This window comes from Corvus hawaiiensis, chromosome 3, assembly GCF_020740725.1.
Source record: "Corvus hawaiiensis isolate bCorHaw1 chromosome 3, bCorHaw1.pri.cur, whole genome shotgun sequence".
Lineage (NCBI taxonomy): Eukaryota > Metazoa > Chordata > Aves > Passeriformes > Corvidae > Corvus > Corvus hawaiiensis.
Window position 1 is genome coordinate 31,981,487 of NC_063215.1, and position 23,323 is coordinate 32,004,809.

The 23,323-nt window shown below is 38.5% G+C and overlaps 1 protein-coding gene across 2 annotated transcripts in view; it reads left to right on the plus strand.

Annotated features, from left to right (window-relative positions):
* Positions 1-23,323, plus strand: part of KCNQ5 (potassium voltage-gated channel subfamily Q member 5) — a 282,213-nt gene that overhangs the window by 223,628 nt on the left and 35,262 nt on the right. The window contains exons 4-9 of one of the 2 annotated variants that reach the window (XM_048298185.1): positions 7,882-8,057; positions 8,494-8,619; positions 15,513-15,623; positions 17,554-17,649; positions 20,892-20,986; positions 22,524-22,550. In XM_048298185.1, the coding sequence (XP_048154142.1) occupies positions 7,882-8,057; positions 8,494-8,619; positions 15,513-15,623; positions 17,554-17,649; positions 20,892-20,986; positions 22,524-22,550 (631 nt within the window). The remainder of the gene's footprint in view (positions 1-7,881; positions 8,058-8,493; positions 8,620-15,512; positions 15,624-17,553; positions 17,650-20,891; positions 20,987-22,523; positions 22,551-23,323) is intronic. The other variant, XM_048298186.1, reaches the window with a different exon arrangement.

Here is a 23,323-nt window from a genome sequence, read left to right on the forward strand (position 1 = left end):
ATCTTCCTGTTTTTCAACAGCAATAAAAGTCAATTTTCACACTCATCCATGTTTATCTCTGTGAATTATCTTGATACGCAAAACCAGCTCACTTTCCTACCTCTAAAAATACCATGTTGTTTTGCATCTTACAAAAAGATTAAAAAAGGAAGCGAAATCACAACCTTGTTTTGCCTGTAATGACAATTAAGATGATTTCCATCCAGATGGTGTTACACATTTGAAAACACAAAGACCTTTTGGCTGGAGTGACAACAACATCTGCAAAAATCAAACAGCATCATCCATCCCAAGAATTTCCTGAAGATATCCTGCCAATTACTTTTACTAGTAGGTGACGATTAATCATAACCTGTCTGGCATCTGAGCAGAGATCTGATCCCTGCCCAGAAAGAAAAGTTATATTCAGACAGAGCTGAAAGCAAACTTTGCCAGGACCCAAGATCCTGAGCATCATTATTTTTAGAATGTGCCCAACTCAGATTATCTCATATTGCTTTGGTGGTGTTTTGTTGTTGATGGTGGTGTTCATGCTTTTTTTCTCTCTAAAATTGAGGCCTTGTAGATGTAATTCTGCTCAGCTTCTTGTGGGAGGTACAGAACTCAACTTCCTGCCTCTCCCAAATTACGCTAGAGATGTTCAGGTGATATAGTTCAATGGGTGCTATTAAATTGCTTTTTGAAGGGGGGGTTATAGGCAGAAAATAATGCTTGAGAATATCATTTGAGGGTGGATTCAGGTGACCTCAGAAGGCTGCATGTCTCCAGAGTAGTCTCGAAAAACCAGTTTTCAGATTTTGGCTATCTTGCGCATGCTGACTTTTACTTTGCTGATAACATAGTTCTGCTTCTTCCAATGAGATAATTTACAAAACATGATAACACATCATCTTTCTAAATATGGTAATATCATTCATCTCTCTGTTCAGAGATGTAATTCCAGGTAAAGATATTTAAAATTCTTTGTTTCTGGGGTAAATACTTATGTAAGGTCACTGTAAGTTCAGCCCATATTTGACCAAATTTTTCTGTCACAATTATGTGAAATATCCCACTAATTTTATAGTAAGGGAACATTCACAGAGCAAAGGAACTACCCCTGGTAAAAACATTACATTTTCCCCTTTTCAATATAACTGTTGCAGCATATTCTATTCATGTTTTTTATTCTTTGCCTTCCTGAACTGGTAGAGGGAAGTGATTAATCCCTTTTTTCAAGATAAAAGCAGTTTTTTAGCCACTTACAATGAAATTACCTTTTCTGTCCCATGATCTTTCTCAACAAGTGCTCAAGGAATAGTTATACAATTATATCCCTCGCTGAATACCCCTCTATTAGGGTATTCAGAGCCTTAAACTCTATGAAGGTCTTTTTCTTTTCTTCTTGTTTTTTTTTAGCTAGCCCAAAAACCATGAAGTACACCAATGCTCAATATGTTACTAGGCTGCTCAAAAAGGCTTCTCTTACAATAGTCAAGTTTGTGAAAACAGACCTTCTCTTTTAGGAATCTGAAAAAAGCAACCTTATTTTCATGTACTGATGTATGTCTGAAGTCCAATGTCTGTCATCAGGCTTTATCTTAAACTGCTTTAAATTGCCAATTTATATCAGTTTAGGAGAAACCCCATTGAATATATTTTTGTTATTATATTTCTATAGTGTGATGTGCTCATGTACACTGGTCTGGAATGTGTGTTTTGTTAACTTTGTGTTGTAGTGTCTGATTAAAATTCAAAGTACATTTCTACATTGATTAGATGATACCCTTTGGTCCTGACCAGCCAGCTGTAGAGATTATTGTAGGCAAATTGAAGAGAGTTATGAGAATAGCAATAAGGACCGAAAGGACTGATATCCAAAGAGATATCAGAAAAACTAAAATGCTGGTCATTCCTCCCTACCACCACTAACCCCTTAGCGACTCAGAATAGAAAGCTGTTAATTGTTTCTATGTAGTGGTTGTTGCAAATCTCAATTAAAAGCTCTTTCAACTACTCAGCAAGTGAGAATAATTGCTCACAGTGCCGCCATACGTGTGCATGACCTGTGCCATGGTAAGCAGATGGAGCTGATATCAAAGCTGGTTCATGCCCTTTGTGGAGCACAGTGTCTCTGTAACACCACAGAATCATAGTGCTGGGGTTTTTCTAAAAGTAACTTTGAAATTGAAGATAATGAACTGTCCTGAGAACTATTCAGAAATGACCACTACAAGCTGTGCCTTTTCTCTGGGTCATGGATAATAACTCCAGCTCAAAATTAGACCTTAGAAGGACAGCCTAAGGGTAGCTTAGATTCGGTCATACAATTGCCCAGTTAATTTCCTTTGTGAGTTAATACAGCTGCAGGCTAGATAAAACAACCTCTTGAGATTTTCTGCTTATTTCTGCAATTTTGGGGGCAGATATACCCTACTCATGTCCTACTTTGTTGCCTCTCTGTACTGCTCTGTAACTGGAGCCATTGAAGTTTCCTACCTATTCTTAATAAGAATGTGTGAACTCTGAGCATTTTCTGTGAATTTATAGCAAACACTATTTTGATCTAGTGATGATCCAAAAATGATTAAATATTGTTCATTTTTCTATTCAGAAGAAAAAAATCTCAAGATTCATTTAACCTGTATTGTCTGAAAGTATCATTTCTATTTAGAAGGGAAAGATGTTTCAACATATTAGCATTAAATGCAGGCAGCAGGCAAAGCTCCTATAAACATATTCTTCCTTTGAAGAATATGAAAAAGAGAAAGATGATGCAGGTTTGTGTATTAGTTTGAGCATGTGCATGAGCTTTGAGCAGATGAGAGATCATCCTTGATTACATTTCCTAATAACCATAGAATCACAGAATAGTTTGGGTTGAAAGGAACAACATCTAGTTCCAGCCCCCTGCCATAGGCAGGGACACCTTCCACTGGACAAGGCTGCTCAAATATCCATGCAGCCTGGCCTAGAACACATCTGGGAATGGAGCATCCATTCCCAACCCTATTTCAGTTTAATGCCATTCCCCCTTGTTCTAGCTTTACATGCTCTTGTAAAAAGTCATCCTGTCATTCTTTCTGAAACTTTAGAGATTGTCCTGATGGCACATCGAGGTGTTGGGATGTAGCACAATATCCAAGTATAGCTTTTGTGTTCCCCCTTTACTTATATAACTGGGTTCATTCCCATGATACCTATGAATGCTGTAAAATCTCACAACATCCAAGAAGTTCATGCTAGGAAAGTTGCATTGGAGAAGTCGTTAAAAGTAAAACAGTCCCTTGTGATGATTTATGATGCCTCCTTTTCTAGAACTGTTATTCTCTCAGTCACATTATTAATCTCCTAGTTGCCATTAGAAATGCTGATAGTTTAGGAATGTCAACCACACCTCCATCAATAACACAAGCAATCCAGATTTTCTGACCAAACCAGAGTTTCTGCCTAGGGCAGCCCAACACTGGCCTTCCTCTTTGAGGTGGGGAACTGGGACTAGCACATCTTGCATGAGTTATTTAAATTTTGGGTAGTTGCATTACTGGCCTTCAGTTACTTGTCTTTACTTACATGTTACTCTTTTAGTGACATTGGACAATACATAAGTGTAATCTGTTACACACATGAGTTCTGGGCTCATCTTTTTTTTGTATTTTTCTTGAAGGGACCCTGTTTTTAACATGGTGGCTGTCAAATAAAAAAGCTTTTGTCAGTTAATAAGCGCAAAACTTTAGTGTAATCTCAGGGATTCCTTGAGTGGTATAGGTGAAATGTTAGAAGTGGAAGAATTAATTGTTTGAAATTTAATTTGAAATTAAGTGTTCAAAAGTGAGCATTGCAAAAGCTGCTGAGAGGATTTGAAATCTCAGACTAGAGTTAATGAGAGAGGATGTTATGTGCGGGGAAAAAAATCTGAGACATATTTCTAAAGAGTGAATAAAATCATCATCATGGCTGAAGAGAGGCCTAACATTTTGGAAGATCATACATAAGATATTAGCTTAGGGAAAAAAAACAAACAAAGGGGTAAATGTACATCAGAAACCTCTGTCTTTTAATAAGTCAACATAGAGAATTTTGGAATTATACTGCCCATTACTCAATTTCACATCTGAATCTTTTCTGGTGCTTTACAGAAAGACACAGAGTGAAAACTGAGACCCCATTAAATTAATTGAAATGTTGCTATTTAATTCTACATGTTTTCCTACTTTTGCCACTAAAAGATAAAGAGGAAAATAGTGATATAATTTGGGAAAGCCTTCTTAAAATACAGAAGTACCATGGAGACTTTAGCTACATTTGCATGGAATATGAAAGGAAGTTCAGAATAATATTTTGCTCTCTTGGTTTAAAAGAGGGCAAATGCCACCTGAAGCATCCTATATAAAAGTATGACACAGAGAAAAATCATAATATAATTAACTTTTTGGTTTTTTCCAGGGTATGTTTAGATAAGAAAATCAAGCAAGTTTAACATACTCAGAAGCAACTTTCAACTGTTGCAAACTTTTCTTAGGAGTCTGATTTCATTCCAAGAAGGGTTGATTTTGATTTATCTTACACCTGTTCCTAACAAGTTAAACTACACTGAAATAACGTGCCTGCCTGCCTTCCCTACCTCCTAGGAAAACACAACCAGGGAGGGCTGCCTTAAGCAATGGACACATTCCTCCCTTCCCTATTTCCAGCCTGAGGAGTTGGGGATGGAGTTTTGGTGGGGGTTGTGGGGGTGAAGAGTGAAGAAGATGAGAGAGCAAAGTGTGAAAAAAACACCACCAGCCTAGGAAGATTCTCCTCCCTTCAGCTGTTTTTCAAACAGGTTACAGTGCATTTTCTGCTCCACTTTTTCTTCAACCTTTCCTCCCTTTAGGGAGAACCTCATCCCTGCCCTCCAGATAGAAGCGCATACACAAGTAGATGTGTATTTGGACCAATGCTTTTTAAAAGGGAAAAGAGATCTATGCTGCTGTTGGCATCTTCATCTCTCATGGTCACAGAGGACCAGAGACCCTCAGTGGGCTAGAAGGCTCCCAGCAGTGCAGGGCAGAGGCTGTGCTCTGCTGGCAAGACTGAATTAATTTGAATTTTTTTCAGTGGCAGGCCTTCATAAAACTCTATGTTATAAAAAAACTGTCAGAGCTCTGGAAAAAGTAGGAATAAGGGCAGGAGCAGGTCACTGAATTCTTTAGAACATTTTCCTATTAGAAGTGTTGAGGGTAACCTAATGCTAATTAGTAAAATTAGCATTTTAATAATTTCTGGACTAAATGCATAATTCCCAATATTTGGGTGACCTTATTATTTTTAAAGTTCTAACAATGATTTTCAGGGGCATATACTGCTTTTCTAACAATCTCTAATTTGCTGCTAGCCAGTCACCACTAAATAAAAATGGCTGTTCCATTGCTACTCTGCTCAGAGCCACTGGGACAAGTCAAGATCACCCTGCCATCGTGTTAGTCATCACGGACACTGCTTCTTCAGCACAGTCTGTATTGCTCAAGGCATTCCAGCACCTTCTATGTTAGCCTTGGATCCAGATAAACACAACTAAATATAGAAAGACGTTTGCTTTAGGTGGGTACATGTGTGCTAACTGTCTGTGCTGGCAGTATAGTCAACCAAGATCTAGGGCTTAGTTCAGCAGAGTACAGAGAGGTGCCTGTCCCGTTACATGATATTCCCTGCTCCCCAGTCACTTCTTCTGAAGAGTACATCTTTCCCAGGTCCAAGAGCATAGCTGTCAGATCTAGGGGATATCTCAGAAACCTTAAGGCATCTCAAATGGCACTGGACAAATAAATTTGGGCAGCTGAATTAAGTCTTCCTTGTGCCAAGCCCAGAGTGTGAGGCAACTGAGCAGCCAGCAGAAGCCCTCCTGAGGATTAGCTGCACCTCTCTCAGCTGATGTGATTACCTTGTGCTGCTTGGGGAGTTTAGACACCTGCTTCACATGTAGACATCTAAATTTAAATATCTGCACGTGGAGCTCAGTCCAATTCCATCCATTTTTCTGATCTCCATTAGAATATGTGATGTCCTTAACTTTTCCCAGCCAGTTTTCCTATTTCTGAATTCTCACCCACACCTCCTGCATCTGGTTGTTGTGAGCTTGAGATTTGTACTGTGCAGAGACACCCCAGGATACCTTGTCCACTTCTGACTCTTCTTGATCTCCAAACTCGCTGGATTTAGAAGCAAATGCAGCATTTTTGGTAGCCAATTATGTAGTAGCAACATATGATCCACATACGTATTAGCCAAAGACATTTTAAAAAGAGCGTAAGACAGGCAGAAGGTCAGCCTAGGCCAACACAGAATGTAAAATAGTGACACCAGCCAACAGTGAACATTCAGGGAGAATGCCACAAGCAGGGCAAACATACAGTGATATTTCTCTACAAGAGTTTCTCAGCCCCCAACATCCTTCTACTTGAAGACGTCCTGAGCCAGAAGTGGGCTTTTGGTGTTAATTAGCCCAGGATTAAATCTTCTCCCATAAGACCATCCAGCTGGCTTTAAACCTATGTAGATTTCTAGCCCCTTGTGACAAAAGTTTCCACAATTTAGCAGGACAGTCCTTAAACCACAGGTACATGTTTTCTGTAATGAGACAACAAAGCCATCCATAGGTGAGTTCAGAGAAATCCAGTATGTTTGTAGGCGAGGAAGGGTATTTGGACCTCAGCTTCCTTTGGTGGCAGAGAAGAATGAACAAAGGCTATTTCCTGCTGTACTGTGGCAGAGTAAGGAAACAGTCTCCTGCATGTAGGTACATTCAGTATGTCTCACTGCTTGCCTGTGAAGGTGGGGGATTTCACTTTCTGGGTCATTCCTGTAGGAGCTATGCTTGGAACAAGATGTGCGTTTCTACCCAAAACAAAAGAAGTAAAACTCATATAAACAACAACCTGCTTTCGGTTCTTCACTGACAAACATGGGTTTAGATTATCCTTGCATGCAAACATACTAACACCACAAAAAACCCAAAGATTAAAATCAGGTATTTCTTACAAGGGCTCTTTAGGCTTTTAAAGTTTGCCAGGAAATTAATCATGAGGTGAGGAAAAACAGAGCTTGTTCTGTGCTTTTCTACTCCGTGCATAACAGCATGTCTACCCCAATCATTGTAAAAGAACATTATGCCTTCTCACAGCATCCATGTGCCATCACTCTGCTGCTTCTGCTCCTCTCCCCTTAAATGCTGTTCTGGCTCTAAGGACAGCTGGCTGATTAGTTCATGCACACCAAAGTCGCTCTCACATTTTGAATCTGTGACCTGAAGAAATAAATCCTAACACTTGCTGAGCTTCAACTAACTTTCCAGGCTTTCAGCTAAAAAAATTCTTCTGAGCACCCAGTGTTGTATTTCCTCCCTTCCAAGAAATGGTACATCAGGGGAGTTGTGTCCAAAAACTACATACCTCAACCACACAGTGTCTGTTCTCATAGGAAATTAGTACTGTCCTTGTAAGTCTGATTCTACTGGACTGTCACCCCTGGGCCTGCCCTAAGTTTTTTCTTACCTTAGTTTTCTTTTTTGTCTTTGCACGAAAAATTTGCTATGGAAAGAAATATAAAGGGGAAAGGTTCTAATCCATCTACCGATTTGTACAATTTGCTACATTAGGTTTCAAATCTCCTGCATGAGGTTTCTTCAATTTTATCCATATGTTTTGAAAACTGCTACCCTCACTTTTCACCCTGGAGGCTCCTGAGGTCGTTTTTGACACCAACCCTGATCTCACATCCCTACCTTAAACAGGAATCTCTGTGCTTTGGATTACCACCCACTATAGGAGTGTGTCTTTTGTCCTTCTCATTCAGCTCATGTAGATGTATGTACTATTTACTGATACTTGGATATTAATGCTTTCTGTAATGTATTTCTTTCAGACATCATTGTTCTCATCGCTTCAATAGCAGTTGTTTCTGCAAAAACTCAAGGTAACATTTTTGCAACATCAGCACTGAGAAGTCTTCGTTTCCTACAGATCCTTCGTATGGTGCGCATGGACCGAAGAGGAGGCACTTGGAAATTATTAGGTTCTGTAGTTTATGCACATAGCAAGGTACGTAATCCTAGATGCTAATTTTGTCTGGTTGATATCTTCACTTGATGTGATTCAACAAGAGACCAAGGGAATAAGCATTTATCAGTTTTGAGCAGAATACCCAAAATTTTCTGATATAACATCAGTTGTAACATGAACTAACACAGATACATCAGGCCATGTTTAATGCTAAAAGTTTTAAGATATCTTGAAAATGTTGTCCTTGATATGCAGTTGTAATTTGTTATATGTTGGGGAAGTTGCTGAAGCATCAAACCATAGGAGTAGATCTTGTCCACTTTCAGAGAAAATTTGCATCCATACGGGAGCACTTGACTTATAACTGCACAAATTCCAAAAAATGTATATATAGATATTTTCATTATGTCTTCGTTGAAATGTCATTATATTCAGTCCATAAAATGGGAATTGATCTCTGTTGTCTTTTATCTAGGAATTAATCACAGCATGGTACATAGGATTTTTAGTACTCATCTTTTCATCTTTCCTGGTTTATCTGGTGGAAAAAGATGCAAATACTGAATTCTCCACATATGCAGATGCTCTCTGGTGGGGCACAGTAAGTACAGAAAAATAACATGGACTCTTTAACCAGTATGCTAAAGTGCTTTGAATTTCACCTACTGAGAATTTTAACTTAGTGTGCTGTTCAATGAATTGTTTTCACTGACAAAAAACTGGTCTGAGAAGCTTCCTCCTTCAACTCATTTGCACATCAACAGATTATTTCAGTCCATCCTGCAGAACAGCTGTTTACGTGTTTCTGCTGCAAACCAGTCCACTAAACCTTCAAGAGAAGAAAGCATTTTAGCCCACAGCCTTTCAGTAATATAGTTTGTAATATGGCCCCACAAAGAACTGTTTGATACAAACCAGAGGGCTGTAAGCAGCAGTGCAGGAAGAGGAACAAATGTCAGGAAAAAAAGAGGGAAAAAATCTTACATCAGCTTTGCATGAGATTATCATCAGTGCCCTTAAAAAGATGTTGTTTCTCCTTCCTCTCTACCTTGAGGACAAAGAGCAAGAATAAATATGTCCATTCTGGTTCAGCAGTGTTATTTTTTACAGGTATAAAAGCCCTAATTTACTTGAGATCATGGTTAACTATCAAATCAATTCTTTTTACTTTGTTGAAATCTGTGGGATCTAGGTACATGCCTGACTGCTTTTCTGAAGGAGGATTATATGAACATGGTTAAATAAACTAGGGTTTCAATGAACAACAAAAGGCTAGGTTTGAAGCTTTGATATTTTTTTTATGGCATAATATGTAGAGGTTTTTACTTAAAAATGCCTTATAGTGATACAGACTCCTCCACTGTGTGAGAGTTACTTAGGCAGCTTAAGAAATCTGCCTAAACAAAGCCTAAGGCAGTTATTTTCAGGCAATATAAAACTGCTTTTCTTTTCCTCCTGATGCACTAGAACACACACAGTGTGCTCTGACAGTGTCTGGGTAGTGAAATGATACCTGGGACATAATTAATGCTGACAATATCATGGAGCACTCATTAGTTTTCTTGGAATAAGTGTGAGACCTGAGCCAGCCTCTGACACCTTTCCTTATCAGAAGGATGCAAAAATGAAGCTTTCTCACCTCAGACCTTTTGCTGACAGGATTTCATCTAGGTTTAGTAATATCTGCAGACTCAGAGCATGCACACATGGACTGTGAAGAAGCCCTTTCCAAAATGTCTTAAATTATTGAAAATATCTGTAAGAAGTCTTGTCTGCATTTTGAGCTAAGGTCAAGGTCACTCACTATTATTAGGGGTAGTTAGTGTATTTGAAATTTGTTCATCTAAGGGCTAGTCATTTGTTGCATGTCTTCCCTAGAGACTATACCTCTATGTTATCAGTGCACAAAATTGGGAGCTTGGAAAAGCCAGACCTAGTAATTGTTACTTGTGCATTTACAAATATTCAAAAATATGTTTTCCTGAAACTTGTTGCTTTAGAGCATCAAGGCAAATCACTGATAAAATACACCTTTTATCCTGTAAGACAAACACACGTAAAATTCATATTGGCTAAAGTCGTGAGAGAAGGTTTTGCCTTCAGTTGCATCACTGTAATTTATTTTGTTTCCCATTTCTTCAAAAGCTGAGCTCTGGGTTTGCCTTTAAGCTTTCTAACCTTCCTGTATCGACATGGTTGTGAAGCCTCTGGTACTGGATGCTGATGCCCTCACTGATGAGTACCCTGGCTCTGGCAGCCTGAAAACCACATTGCCCCTTTGGGGTGGCTGTGGGGATGTGGTCCTGCAAGAGACCTTCCTGTGGCAGTGCATGTTTTTGGAAATAGATGTTTTCAAAAGTTTGATTCTCCAGGAAACAGCCTCTCTGCAAGGCCACGTGTGCCTTAGCACTGCATAGGCAGGGAGTCTGGACTGAGCAGAGGATTGTACCCACCTGCCAGCTGGAATGGGGAAACATATGCACAAGGAATGAGAAAGTCTCAGCAAACTCAGACCTTCACTCTGGCATCTGACTGAGGCTTGTGGTAGATCCAGATCCTTCTCCCTGAGCAGATCTAGCAGCGGGAACAAGACCTTTATTTTAGAATTTGCTTCTCCACTACCTGCTGACTGCTATGTTTTAAGGAAAAACCCTGCTAGGAAATAATCACTGTATAAAGTGGTGCTTAAAATATTTTGTACACTATGAAGTGAAAGTGTATGACTCAGAGGTTATATAAGTAGTGCAACTTAGAAAATCAGGAATCTTGTCTTGATTTCAACAGAAAAAACAACAAATTTTATTTTAAAACTTGGAAACAATATATATTGTATATTTCTATATCTTTTCTTCATTCCCTAGTGTATGACATGAATACATTTAAGTTTTTAATGCACTTAAGCAAGTGCACAAAGTTACTGGAAATCAGTAAGGGGGAAATCATTCCCCCTTACCTGTTATCTTTGCCATTTTAATAATAGTATTTTTTTTACAATATGTAAAACAGTATGTGGGAAATGCATAATGTGCTTCTTAGTCATGGTTGTTTTTACTGCCAGAGTAACCCACATGCAGATTTTTGAAAAGGACAGATTGTATGGCATTCTGGGGAAATAAATGCTTAGTCTTACTGGTTTGTTTATTTGCAAAAGTTGTTTTGACTTAAACCACAAACTACCAAACCCTGGACTGAATTCTGTCATGGCAGAGGTACAAGAAAGAAAAAGCTGGATCAAAGTCAGGCACAAATAGTGACCCTAAATTTCAGGCTTTTAGAGGCACTTATGCCTCTCCTTAAAGGATCAGCACTAGCATGTTGCAATTAACCCATTCATTAATTCAGATTATTTGAGGACCATACACTGCTATGGTTATTTCACAGACTCCATTTCTGAAGCCCATATTTTTATACAGAAATGAAAGGCAGGATATGGCATCCAAATTTACATGTGCATATGCCACTGTATTTGCAATTTTATGCTATACTGTGCAACCTGCTATTGAAACATCATGGTAATATTACTACTGTGAATATTCTTGTGGTCAAGGTCCCCACAGTGTTGCCTAGCAGAGCAGCACACAATGGTGAGTGTTATATGAAGAGCTCGAGTTCAAAATTTGCTTTGGTAGAGAAGACAAATTCATTTAACAGATGAAAATAACAAAACTATATGGGAACAAAAGGTCAATTAAAAAACATAAGTATTTCAAAACCAAACCATGTGTGGTTTTCTGAGATATACTGGTGTTAACTAGAACTGTGTACAATTATAGTGACATTTGGTTTGTACATTAATCACCTTTAGCTGCAAATGTAATGCAGCTGAAGTTTCTGTCCCTCTTACACATTTGACAAAATTTCTCTTAATAAGTCTTTATTTTCTAGTAGTATCCAATAGTAACAGCTGGATACAGAATGGCTCTGGCACTCCACAGCAACCTGTTAGTGAACAAAACATATTACAATGAATTACATTGTCACAATGACCAGCTCAAATGAGTTAATATTGATGAAATTTTTCCCATTTAATGTAATGATGGCATGAGCAAACTATATTTTTTTCAGTTAATTGATGTCAGGTAAAGATTCAAAAGGAAGTACTGCTAGGAGAACATAAAATGACATCAGAAAGAAATATTAGGGTAGAGAATAGCCTCCTGAGTCCTATCTCATCTAACTGAGGTCATTTAAGTTATATCATCACATTCATTATTATATTACATCACAGCATGTTTATTAGTTCCAGCAATGAGATAACAGAAGTTCTATTATCATTGTGAGTTTTGAGCCTGGCTGGATGACACTGCCTACTTTGGTTAGTCTGTCCAGACCCCTCATTTCTGGAAGTAACCAAAATGGAGTGGCTTCCATCTGGTGTAAAAGACAGGACTCAGCTAGCTCATTTAGCCATGCAGGAGTGTGATTCAGCTGCTTAAACACAGGCATACAGTACCATCAAAGGTCTGTTGGACAGTCTGCTGCCTCTCCTGTGGATGGTCCCAGTTCAGATGCCTTAATACATCTCTGGTGATGCTAGACACTTTTTTTTTCAGACAAGCCCAAGTTCTACATTTTAGGATAAGACAAGTTACCTTTGAACTTTGGTCACTTCTCTCTTACCCACTTGTGGCATCCAGCCTTCCCTCACAATGCTAGCTGTAACTTCTGTCTGCTTCTCACATTATTATCAGTGATGTCTGGAAATTTCTTATGTTGTCGTGTTTTGATATCCAGTAGTTTTCAACACCCAGCTCAGTTAATTTAATCTCAGGATTACACCAGTCAGGGCCTGGCCAATGGTTTAGTCATTCACTAGCAGCATTCACAAAGATGTAGCGGATTATTCCCAAACTTGATTCCAAAGTTGTCCAGAAGAACATTTTCTTAGTTGTGTGGTGAGAGTAGTATAAAATGAAGATCAAACCCCTTTGCTCAGTGTTGAGTAAGACAGTACAGCATGGTGCTGACACCTATATACCCATGTAAAGACCATCTTGAGATAAAATAGCTCAAAGTGAGCAAGAGTCCACTGATATTCTTAATCACAAACTGATACCATTAAGTCCTTAGTACCTAGAAGAATCGAGGGAAAGGCTTTAATAGGGTCTTTTTATTTTCTTTGGAGAAATTCCAGAGATACAGTGTGTGTGACTGCTCCTGGTTTTGGACTGCTCTCAGGTCCCAAACGTTCAAGTTTATCTCTGACTTCTTTGGAATACAGATCAGTGGCAATATCATTAATATGCAGATGACACTTGGTTCTGTTTCCCTCTCATCAGCCCAGGCAGGAGATATCTCTGTACTTTCCAGCGACTGGCAGAGATAGGGAGCTGGACAGAAGCCAAGAAAGTGGGCTCATTCCAGAGCTCCAAACTGCTTTGCAATGACTGGCCTGGAAACAAATTTTGAAGATTTTTTATTCAGGGAGTGATTTGTTCAAGTGTTTCATTCCTCTTGGGCTCTTAATAGCCTCAAACTGCTCTACAGTTGCCCTCTGATGTGAAGAGCTGTGATTATCTTCTTCAGCAAACAAATCAAGCCCCTCTGCCAGGCCAAGACCATGGCTGAACCAGCTCATCTCTGCCAGAAAAGAGAGAGTTGCATTCTCACGTTCCCTCCTCCTTATTACTCGATCTCAGTCTCTCGCTGCCTTGCGCAGGCTCTGGAGCTTGTTAGGCACGTCTGTGAGCTGACACAACTGACCAAAGCAGCAGAAACAAATCACACAGAAATGTGGATCACTTTCTGCCCCTTCCTGAGTGGCATTGGCTTGCCAAAGAGTCCAGAAAAAGCCCAGAAGAGGAGATGGGGCAGGGAAGTGAAGAGGAGCAAGGAAGAGTGAGACCTGATAGGCATGCAAGGTGGTGTGTCTGTGATCAGGCTAGTGTTACAAAACTTGAGACTTGATAACCACTTGAAATTTCAGCTGCAGCCTGAATTCATCTCTCTCTCTTAGTCTCTATGGCTTTCTCAGGGTAAATTGCACTCACAGCTTGTTCCCAACAATGGGAGCAATTAAAAGCACTGTTTACTATCTACAGAGTCCTAAATAGTTGAAATCTAATTACTTCCAAAAGACTTTCCTTCTTTTGTCCCGTGGTGACCCTGACATTAAATAGAATTGTTTTGGCTGTCTTGCCTAGGAATGAACTTTGAGGAAGCTGGAAACAAAATAATGTCTCTAGAAGGCAATTTCCTGAAGAATCTGTTGCTGCCAGAATATTCACTAAGCCTGAACTTGCCCACATTTGGTACACGATGTAAAATAATTCTCCATGCACATGTTCTCCCTAATAACAAGCCCCGGAGTCCTTGGCACTCAGCCTACTGTTGTCTATCTTTGTCCTTTAACATCGTGTGCTTTGCCTGAGCACGCGCCCCACAGCCTCCCAGCCAGCCCTTGGGAATCCTCCGCTCTGCCCATACCTCCTCCAGCTGCCTGCACCAGGCAGCTGTGTGGGTCTGAACTCTGTGAAAGCCTACAGACACAACTCTTCTGCCAGTCCAGTCCCCAGGTATGGGATTGGTGTGCTTCCCGGGGCCACGAGTAGCCTGGATGGCAATTCCTTGGGTCAGGGAATGCCCTCAGCCACATACACACACATGAAGGCCTCATCTTTTGCCTTCAAGATGCGCTCAGTGAGCCTCAAACATGCATCATTATCTCAGTGGCTGCATTGCTCGTGGCCAGAGGTCAGTGAGCCCTCCCACTTGCACTGAAACCTGCCTCCCCTTTCTCTTTGACCTGTCCACAGGTGGGTCTGAGATAACATGGCCCAACAGCCCAAGGTACCTCTGCATCTGCTGCTGCGTAGTAACCTTTGGACCTTCATGTCAGGAGTGACATAGGTGTATCTGAGCCTGTCAGGAGGAAGGGGAAAGGACCAGAAACTTTACTCAAAGTTCCTTCCAGCTTTTGATTAGTGTTTTTTGGGTTTCAGAAGATAAATCACTTCAAATTGTACTGATGGGTTTGCAGAAAATGCAGCTGCTTCTTGTAATTCCTTTGACTTTATATAATCTGCAAGCATCAATGTCTCCCCTGCTATATTTTTCCAGTATGATGTCTGTATACTTTATATTTGTTTAGTTATGCAAATAGATACAGTTATATTTTCCTGCAGAAAATAAGTGAAACACCTTCACATCCCTGGAAAAGAAAACTTTTTTCCTGCCCAACTTATGTAATTTCCCATCATTTCCCTCAAATTTGAGATCAAGATAATGTTTCATTATTTTTAAACTTATTGCTTATTTAGGTGTTTTTCTCACGTTTATTATTTATCTCAGTTTTATTTAGTCATAAACAGTATTACATTTTCACAGAAAAATGTCAATGTTAATATATTTATGTTCATTTTTTTTAGAAACAGCTATATGTTTCATATGTCTTGAATTAATTAGTGGAAGTGATGCTTCATGCAATGTAAATAATCTGCAGCTAATCTGTCAGTGACTTCTGGTAAACCACGTAGTTCATTCATTTCTTTTTAGATCACTTTGACAACCATTGGCTATGGAGACAAAACTCCTCTTACTTGGCTTGGAAGGTTGCTTTCTGCGGGGTTTGCTCTACTCGGCATTTCTTTCTTTGCACTACCTGCTGTGAGTATGCCTATAAAACTCATAAAAATTAATAGAAACTCCTGTAGGTCCTGCCATTATTATGATACAAAAAGCTGAAGGAAGCTGTCTACATGAAGAACAACTGTTTAAGCCTTTTTGCTCTGCAACAACATTAGTGAATTGCTATCCAAAATCCAAAAAAAAACGTTTGGTGTCATTGCTTTAGTTTTGCGAAATTTCTCTGACATGGACAGATGATAGAAAGACAGGGAAATAACCCTAAGTTAGGTTACATACTATTGTGTAAAGTTGAAAAATCTTCCTTTTGTTATATTACTGCTTTTCTTTCAAATTTTTCTAAACAAAACAAAAATAAAAGCAGATTATATGTTTTTCTAACTTAGACTATAGTGAAAAAAAATTAGGCATTTCTAATAGCTTGTGTTGTATGGCCATGTTGTATCGTATGTTCAAGCTTGTATGTTCAAGCTACCAACAGAGAGTAGTAGGCCTTAAATCAACTAATAGTTAATGTTGTTGAATGCAAAATATGCAACTATCATTTTCCATGAAAAATTGTAAATAAACATTACAGTTTATTTATGTTGTTTCTATCAATGTACAAGACACTAATGGAAATGGAAATTATTTAATGACTAAAATATAGTGCAGCTTCAGAAATAACTTCTCATTTTTGTGGGTAAATCTTTTTTTTAAAATTAGTTTTGAATTAGCATGAAATGAGAAGTGGCATTTGTATTTTTTATATTGTCTCCAATGCAATGTCTTTTGATATTTTAATACTCTTATACTCTATCTATAGGTCACTATAAAACATGGATGTCATAATTCTTCATTTGTTTTCAACCATATAGATAAACCAAGATTAAAAGTCAGCATTTGTCAACAGCATTAAATCGTCTGGTGCACTGCATTTATTTCTTACTCTAACTACAAAGAGTATTTCAGTATCTTTGACATACTATAATGCATATAATTATAACTCATTACCTGTTTGTGAATCTTTGACATTTATTGACACCTACTGTAATTAATTCCTTTTGTTACCTAGTCACCACTAACAAGAAAGTTAGTCTTGCCAGCCCTACAATGAAAAGATGAATAACCTTACCTATTAGAGATGCCACAACTTTTGTTCCTCATGTCATATCTATGTACAGATACTAGTTTTCCTCATAAATACTTCTGTGCTGAATCTGTCTGTAAAACAAGAGGTATGTGGGAAACTTTTGCACTTCTAATATTATTTTATCCTAAGAATCGAGTGGAAATATTCTTCCTTATAATGCAGACATGTCCAGCAGAAATATTACACTCCTTGCAAGTCAAGGAGGAAAACATCCTCAGTCTTTGGATCTATTCAGTTAGGGTCAAATTCATCTTACTCAAAGGTAAAAATGCTAAAAGAGGAGAGGTTTCATAATCACCTTTTTCATAGCCTCTAAAATGAACAATGGGCATTATTTATTGGGAAAAATCAAGGATAAATGGTCTTAATCTGTTAAGAAAAGCATTTTTTAACTTTTCTAAAATCAAAAGTTGCAGTAAGTACTTCAGATGTGGACTTTGGGGTCCATATATATCTGCATATCTGCCAGCTGGTAATTTCCTCATTCCTGACTAAAGTTCCTCTGAATATCCCAGTTTGATTTTATAAATATATATCTATATCTATCTCTATGGCCTTTGTAGTTGCTGGAATACTGTGTAGCACAAACCCAGGCAATGGGTGGGGTGGGTGGTCATTGGTAGCACCACAGATGTTATGCAAGGAATCTCCTGCTTCACCAGGAAAGGGGCACTGCTTCTTTGCCTTATACTGTCATATACTGCTCATAAATGTCTTATCTGAAGCAGCCATATGTTGTAACATCTTCACAAAATCTTCATAATTGATGATGTATATTTGTTGAAAGACTACCTACACATTGATAAAATGATATTGCAGGGCATCCTTGGCTCAGGATTTGCATTGAAAGTCCAGGAACAGCATCGTCAGAAACACTTTGAGAAAAGAAGGAATCCAGCTGCAAGTCTAATTCAGGTAAATATGAAATCACCAAAAAGATAATAGCAGGTGATTTAAAGCACGTATTGGAAAAAGTCTTATTATTTCCATTTGGAAAGTTTTGTGGAAATAATATTTAACATATTGGTTAGTTTCATGAAATAACTGTATTCAGTGACTGCTATGTGTTGCCATAATTCTGTACAGAATCACAGATTCATTTAGGTTGGAAAAGACCTTTAAGATCATCAAGACAAACTATATATAGCAGTTCTGTGTGTAGTTTTTGTTTCTTCTATCCATGTTAAAGAAACCAAGGCAAGGATGACAAATGCATACCTGCAGTTAGAAAATTATTTGGAAAAAGAAAATTGATCCCTAGACAACCCAATGACAGCACAGTGCTCTTGCCTACATTAAGCTACTTTTTATCTACTACAGGGTTTAGAGTATTTAAGTCCGTGATATACTTGGTGAAGAAGAAAAGTGTCCTGCCCAGAGAATTGCTTTCACTATTAGTCAATTCAAAAGCTGGAAATGTAGGTACCAACAATTTCAAAATGTCTGAAATTGTCTGAAGTTGTTCTGACATGATGGTGCAAATCAAAAGTGGCATGGTATGTTTTAGGCAGCTGTTTTGCATTGGGTTTTTCCTTAACTTTCAGTCCTAGTTAAAACTGAGAAAATACTCTAAAGAATCATTTTGCACCAAGCTTTACTGTACTTGATGCACTGAAAAAAAAGGGGGGGAAATAATTTTCTAGAGTCCTAGTTTATTTTCCTGGAACGTCAAGTGTTCTATGTGTGCCATTTATGCTGGGTTTTATTTTTTAAATAATAAATCCAAATAAAGAAGCTGAGGACGAATATGCTAGGGTTCCATGTTAAGTACAGATAGATGTCAGACTGTCTTTGAAGCATTCTTAAAGTTAATGAATATTTTCCATTATTACTCTTAGATTATTATTAAATCCTAAATATTTCAAATGTAATATTTGTTAGAATAATTTAAAAAATAATTCCACTCCTTTTGTGTCTACTTTAGAATGACTGTTTGGGGTGCTTTCTAACAATGTATTCTAATCTACTTCTTCCAAGCTTGGTTGCCAGAGGAAACACATAATAGATTTAGATTTTGGAAGTAGCTCTTATTATTATTTTATGACAGTTCAACCAAAATATTAGTAAGACAGCATGCTAAATAGACTAAGACTAACTAGCTGCCTGATTTTGGAGAGTGACGCTCAGTGGACAAAATCATTGTGAAAGGAAGATATTTGTTGTGGGATCCCATGATGAAGGCTGTTCAGCATTTACATGTTCATTTACAGGTTCAACACTTTCACTGATCCAGAAATTAATAAAAAATTGCTGGTAGAGATATTTTCTGAAGGCACAAGGCCTGGCAGAATAGGAAATATGACAGCAGGCACACAGGAATAAAACCAAGGGCGATCAGGGTGACTTTTAGGGTGAAAGGATTACTGCCAAATATTTTAATACAACAAATACAAAACTTAATCTAGAAACTGAATCTGGATTATTACAAGATGTGTCTATCCCAGTTTTAGTGAATCGGGAAAGGATTTGACTAAGGATGAGAAATACAGAGGACAAAGTGTGGTAAAGAAGGGTCAAGAGCTTCATACAAGTTCCCAGTATGTTACTCCACCTGATTTAATTAAAGTCCTTAGATACAGAACCATAAACATAACAAGGAGAAGACTGATAAGGAGAAGACATACACTACCACTGTGTATGATGATGCTCATACTAATATGCTACATATCAACTCAGCATCTACGGTTTGTAAGTGAGACTGGAATATTAGAGAAAGCAAATAAAACATTGGAAAAAATGGGTCAAGGACTGGAGAAAATTTTGTGTTCATAAATGCAGGATGTGTCTGAACTGCATATCATTGGGTACTGTAACAGTGCCCCAGTTTTTTAAATCGTCTCAAACTTATCAGAGTAATGTCTATTTTCTAACCAGTTATGCTGTAGAATTAGTCTGTGCTAACTCATCTGTTGCCACAGACTGTTTGCTAGAGCCTTTACCTGACGTAAGGATAGCTATAGAAAAGTGAAATGTTTCATATGGACATACTTTTCTCAATTTCTTTAGCTTATAAGAAATACTTAGTGTGAGCATTATTTGAACACAGAAGCTCAGAGATGGAACCTATTGGACTATTTAATGTAGCAGACAGAAACATAACGAGTAACTCTGGCTATAAGCCAAAACCAAAGAGTTTCAAATTAAAAATAATGCAGAAATTTTTGACAATGAGAATGATCAACCAGTGAAGCAATTTTCAAAGTGAGTAACATGTTGTCCATCTGTTAATGAAGACTGGATATGCTTCTGGGAGATACACAGTAGGAAAACACAGGGTATTAGCTTCCATACAAGAATACCTAGATGACATTTAATGGTTGACAATATACAGGAAGCACAGATGCTCAGCTAGTACAAATTAATATAGTTATGCTGACATCAGGGAACACATCCCAGCTTGTAGAACCGAGGCTAATCTTACTATCTACATGCACTATAAATCCAAACAATGGATACATTTTCAATGCTATGCTTTGGTCACTCACCTTTGAAATTATTAATTTTGTGTTTTTAAACATTTAACAGTGTTTCAAACCACAGAGAATACTTCTTTTTTCTTCTAAATGCTTTTTGTCTGGTTTTCATTATGATTTGCAGAATGTATTATGACACTTTCTTTACCTCAGACTGCAAGTTTGTGGGGGTGTCCCCTATGGACTTGTCACAAATAAATCACTGCAATGCTTTTCTGAGCACCTTTATATGCTGAATATCTTCTGGTGCTTTCATGGAGCCAGTAACTCTTATCTTACCACATAAGGTGTACTGGGATTCACAAAAGTTTTGATAGGTTTGTACTGGTATTTCCTGAATCAGCCTAACTGAGCACATCCTGGTCTGAGCAAAATCCCCTCACTCCATAGTCAGTGCGGTGGCATTGTCACTTCATTTTCTTGGTTCCTTTGTACTTTTCTATTGTTTCCCCATACCAGGCTTCCTGGCGGTTTTATTCTACCGATGCCAGCAGAACAAACGTGGCAGCCACCTGGCGATATTATGAAAGTATTCTTCCTCCCCTCAGGCATGTATCAGTGCTATGAATGATAAGAGAAAGATACAACTTGTATTGGTTACTAATCTGCTTTTCAATTTTTTGTTTCATCCCCTGCTCCCTCTTGCCTTGTTTTTTCTTTTTTTACCATATATCCTGCACGTAGTGTGTATGGCGTAGTTATGCTGCTGATGAGAAATCAGTTTCCATTGCTACCTGGAAGCCTCATTTGAAGGCCTTGCATACCTGCAGCCCTACAAAGTAGGTACAAATATGGCAGCTGGTGCTGGTTTTGATGTCTGTTCAAGCTTATAGAGAACTAGTATTTGTCTGTTTTGTCATGGTTTGTTGCCTTAAGTCCTCTCCAATTTTCTCATTAAAAATTTCAACTAACAAATCAGATTAATATCATGTAGGAGCCCAGGAACAAATACAAATCATTGCTATTTATCTTAGAAATGCACTGGCATTAGAAACATTTTCCCAGCAACCCACTCATGCATCACGGCTAATGATTCACCTCATTCCAAATTATCCTTAAGGAGGAAAATACCAAGTTTAATGCAGAGCTTGTTCCTTGGTTCAATGGTATGTTTATGTCTGTGCCTCTGTATAAGGCTGTAGCTGCTGATCTGCCTTTCCAAAGGAAGAGTGCCTTGTGGTATTTTGCAGGTGAATGCACTGGGGAATTTGCTCCTTTTTGTCATACCTTCTGATATATTCAGTATTTCCTTAGGACAAAATATATACACAGTCATACATATAGATAGTGGAAGATGACTCAAAAGACCTGTTGCCACAGTTTGGCAGACAGGAAATATTTGATACTCTAGCTTGGGTGAGAATTCACAGAGCACTGGCAGCCCGAGACTTTTCAATAATTCAGTAAAAGGTTTAGCAGAAGGCAGCAAGTTGACTGATTCAATACAGGGCATAGATCAGGAAGTAAAAGACACTTGATAAAGATCAAAAAGGAGAGCGCTAAGAGCCTTATGGGAAAGCTCTGATAAGCATCTTAACTGTTGTTAATTGCAGACAGTGCAAGAGAATTAGTGGTTTCTCTCAAAGCTGGGTGATGAACATCCACATGACAGTAAAAAGGTAATTGTGTGCCAAAAAGCTCAGCCAAAAAGAAGTTTGGCTGGGTATCCAAAGCTGATCTTTGAATTTCAAAGAGTTGACAAGAACAGAGCCGTAAGTAATCCATTACCATAACTGTAATTCCAAACTGCTCCAAACTAAAAGGAGCTTTTAGATTAAAAGTTACATGAAGTATTGATATTTTACATATACAAACAGGTTGAAAGCAACATTGGTATAAATGGATGGATATAAAATTACATAAATAATGAAGCTGTATCCCACATAAAATATTCTAAAATATGACTGTCCCTCAAAAGTGCATCTACTTCTTATTTTTAATAAGCATATTGCTGTGTTATCCTAAAATTAAACCTTTTTATTTACCAGAAATAGCTTTATCTAATAAGAACCTACAGCTTTCTGTTATATATGTGTCAGCAATGCGTTTTGCCTAAGTGCTTTGCCAACTCAGTCTGCAGTGGTATGTACTAAGCATGTTATGCATGTGTTAAAAAAACTGAAAAGTTTATTTTCCAGAAGCATTGTAGTTATGAGTCTTGCTTGAATGTTTTTGTGGTTGCAATGTAACGTGTGTTGTACACCAATTAACATACCCATTTACGTTTATCATATATATAACATCATCTGTAACTAAGTAATGTGATTACTATCTGCATAACAAGTATGTTTTTCCCTCCCACTCCCTGACCTGAAGAAAAGAACAAGGGGAATCTTCTAGCAGGTTTGTAGTTTCTTTTATTCCTTTTATCTGTGAAATTGCTGTTTCCTAATGGCTTTTAGATGTCTCGGGTTCTGTACAGTAGGTTCAATGAACTGCAACTGTTGATAGATAATAATCGCAAATTGGATTTTTTAAACTCATACGCTGCTGAAATTTGCTTCTTTGTCTCAGTTTTTCTATGGAAAAAAATAGGCAATTTTTTACACATCTAACATGTTTTAGCTTTGAGGAGCTCAGTTTGAACAGTGGCAGAGCAGCCAGCGGAGCAGCCTCTCCAGACCCAGCTCCTGGGCAAGGACACCGCCCTTGCTTCTGCTGTAAAATTGATGCGGGAATTGCAGTGGAAGTTACAGACATATAGTTTATTTGGCAAGGTGAAGAAGCCCACCAGCCCTCCACTGGAGGGTAAGGACCCTCTGATGGGGCTGCTTGGATGTCACCTTTGCTCTGCAGGAGCATCCTCAAGGCTTCCTCAGTGCCATGACTCCACATTTTCTAACTTTTCTGTCATCCCCTCCTAAGGAGCATTTTGGGACATAGGAGGTGGGGGGGGAAAGCAGCACTGCAGTGTCTTACCTCCTCCTGGCTGCATGGCTTGCACTCCCCCTTGGCCTAGTTGAGCCAGACTGGTATGTTGCCTGAAGAAAGCCCCACTGCAGTCAGCTGGGAGCGCAGGTGGGCTTCCACCCAGCCTAGATCGCGGCTGAGCACCAACTGCCTACAGCTGGCAGCAGAAAGCCTTGGCAGGGCTATTCTCACTAGGTAAATAAAGC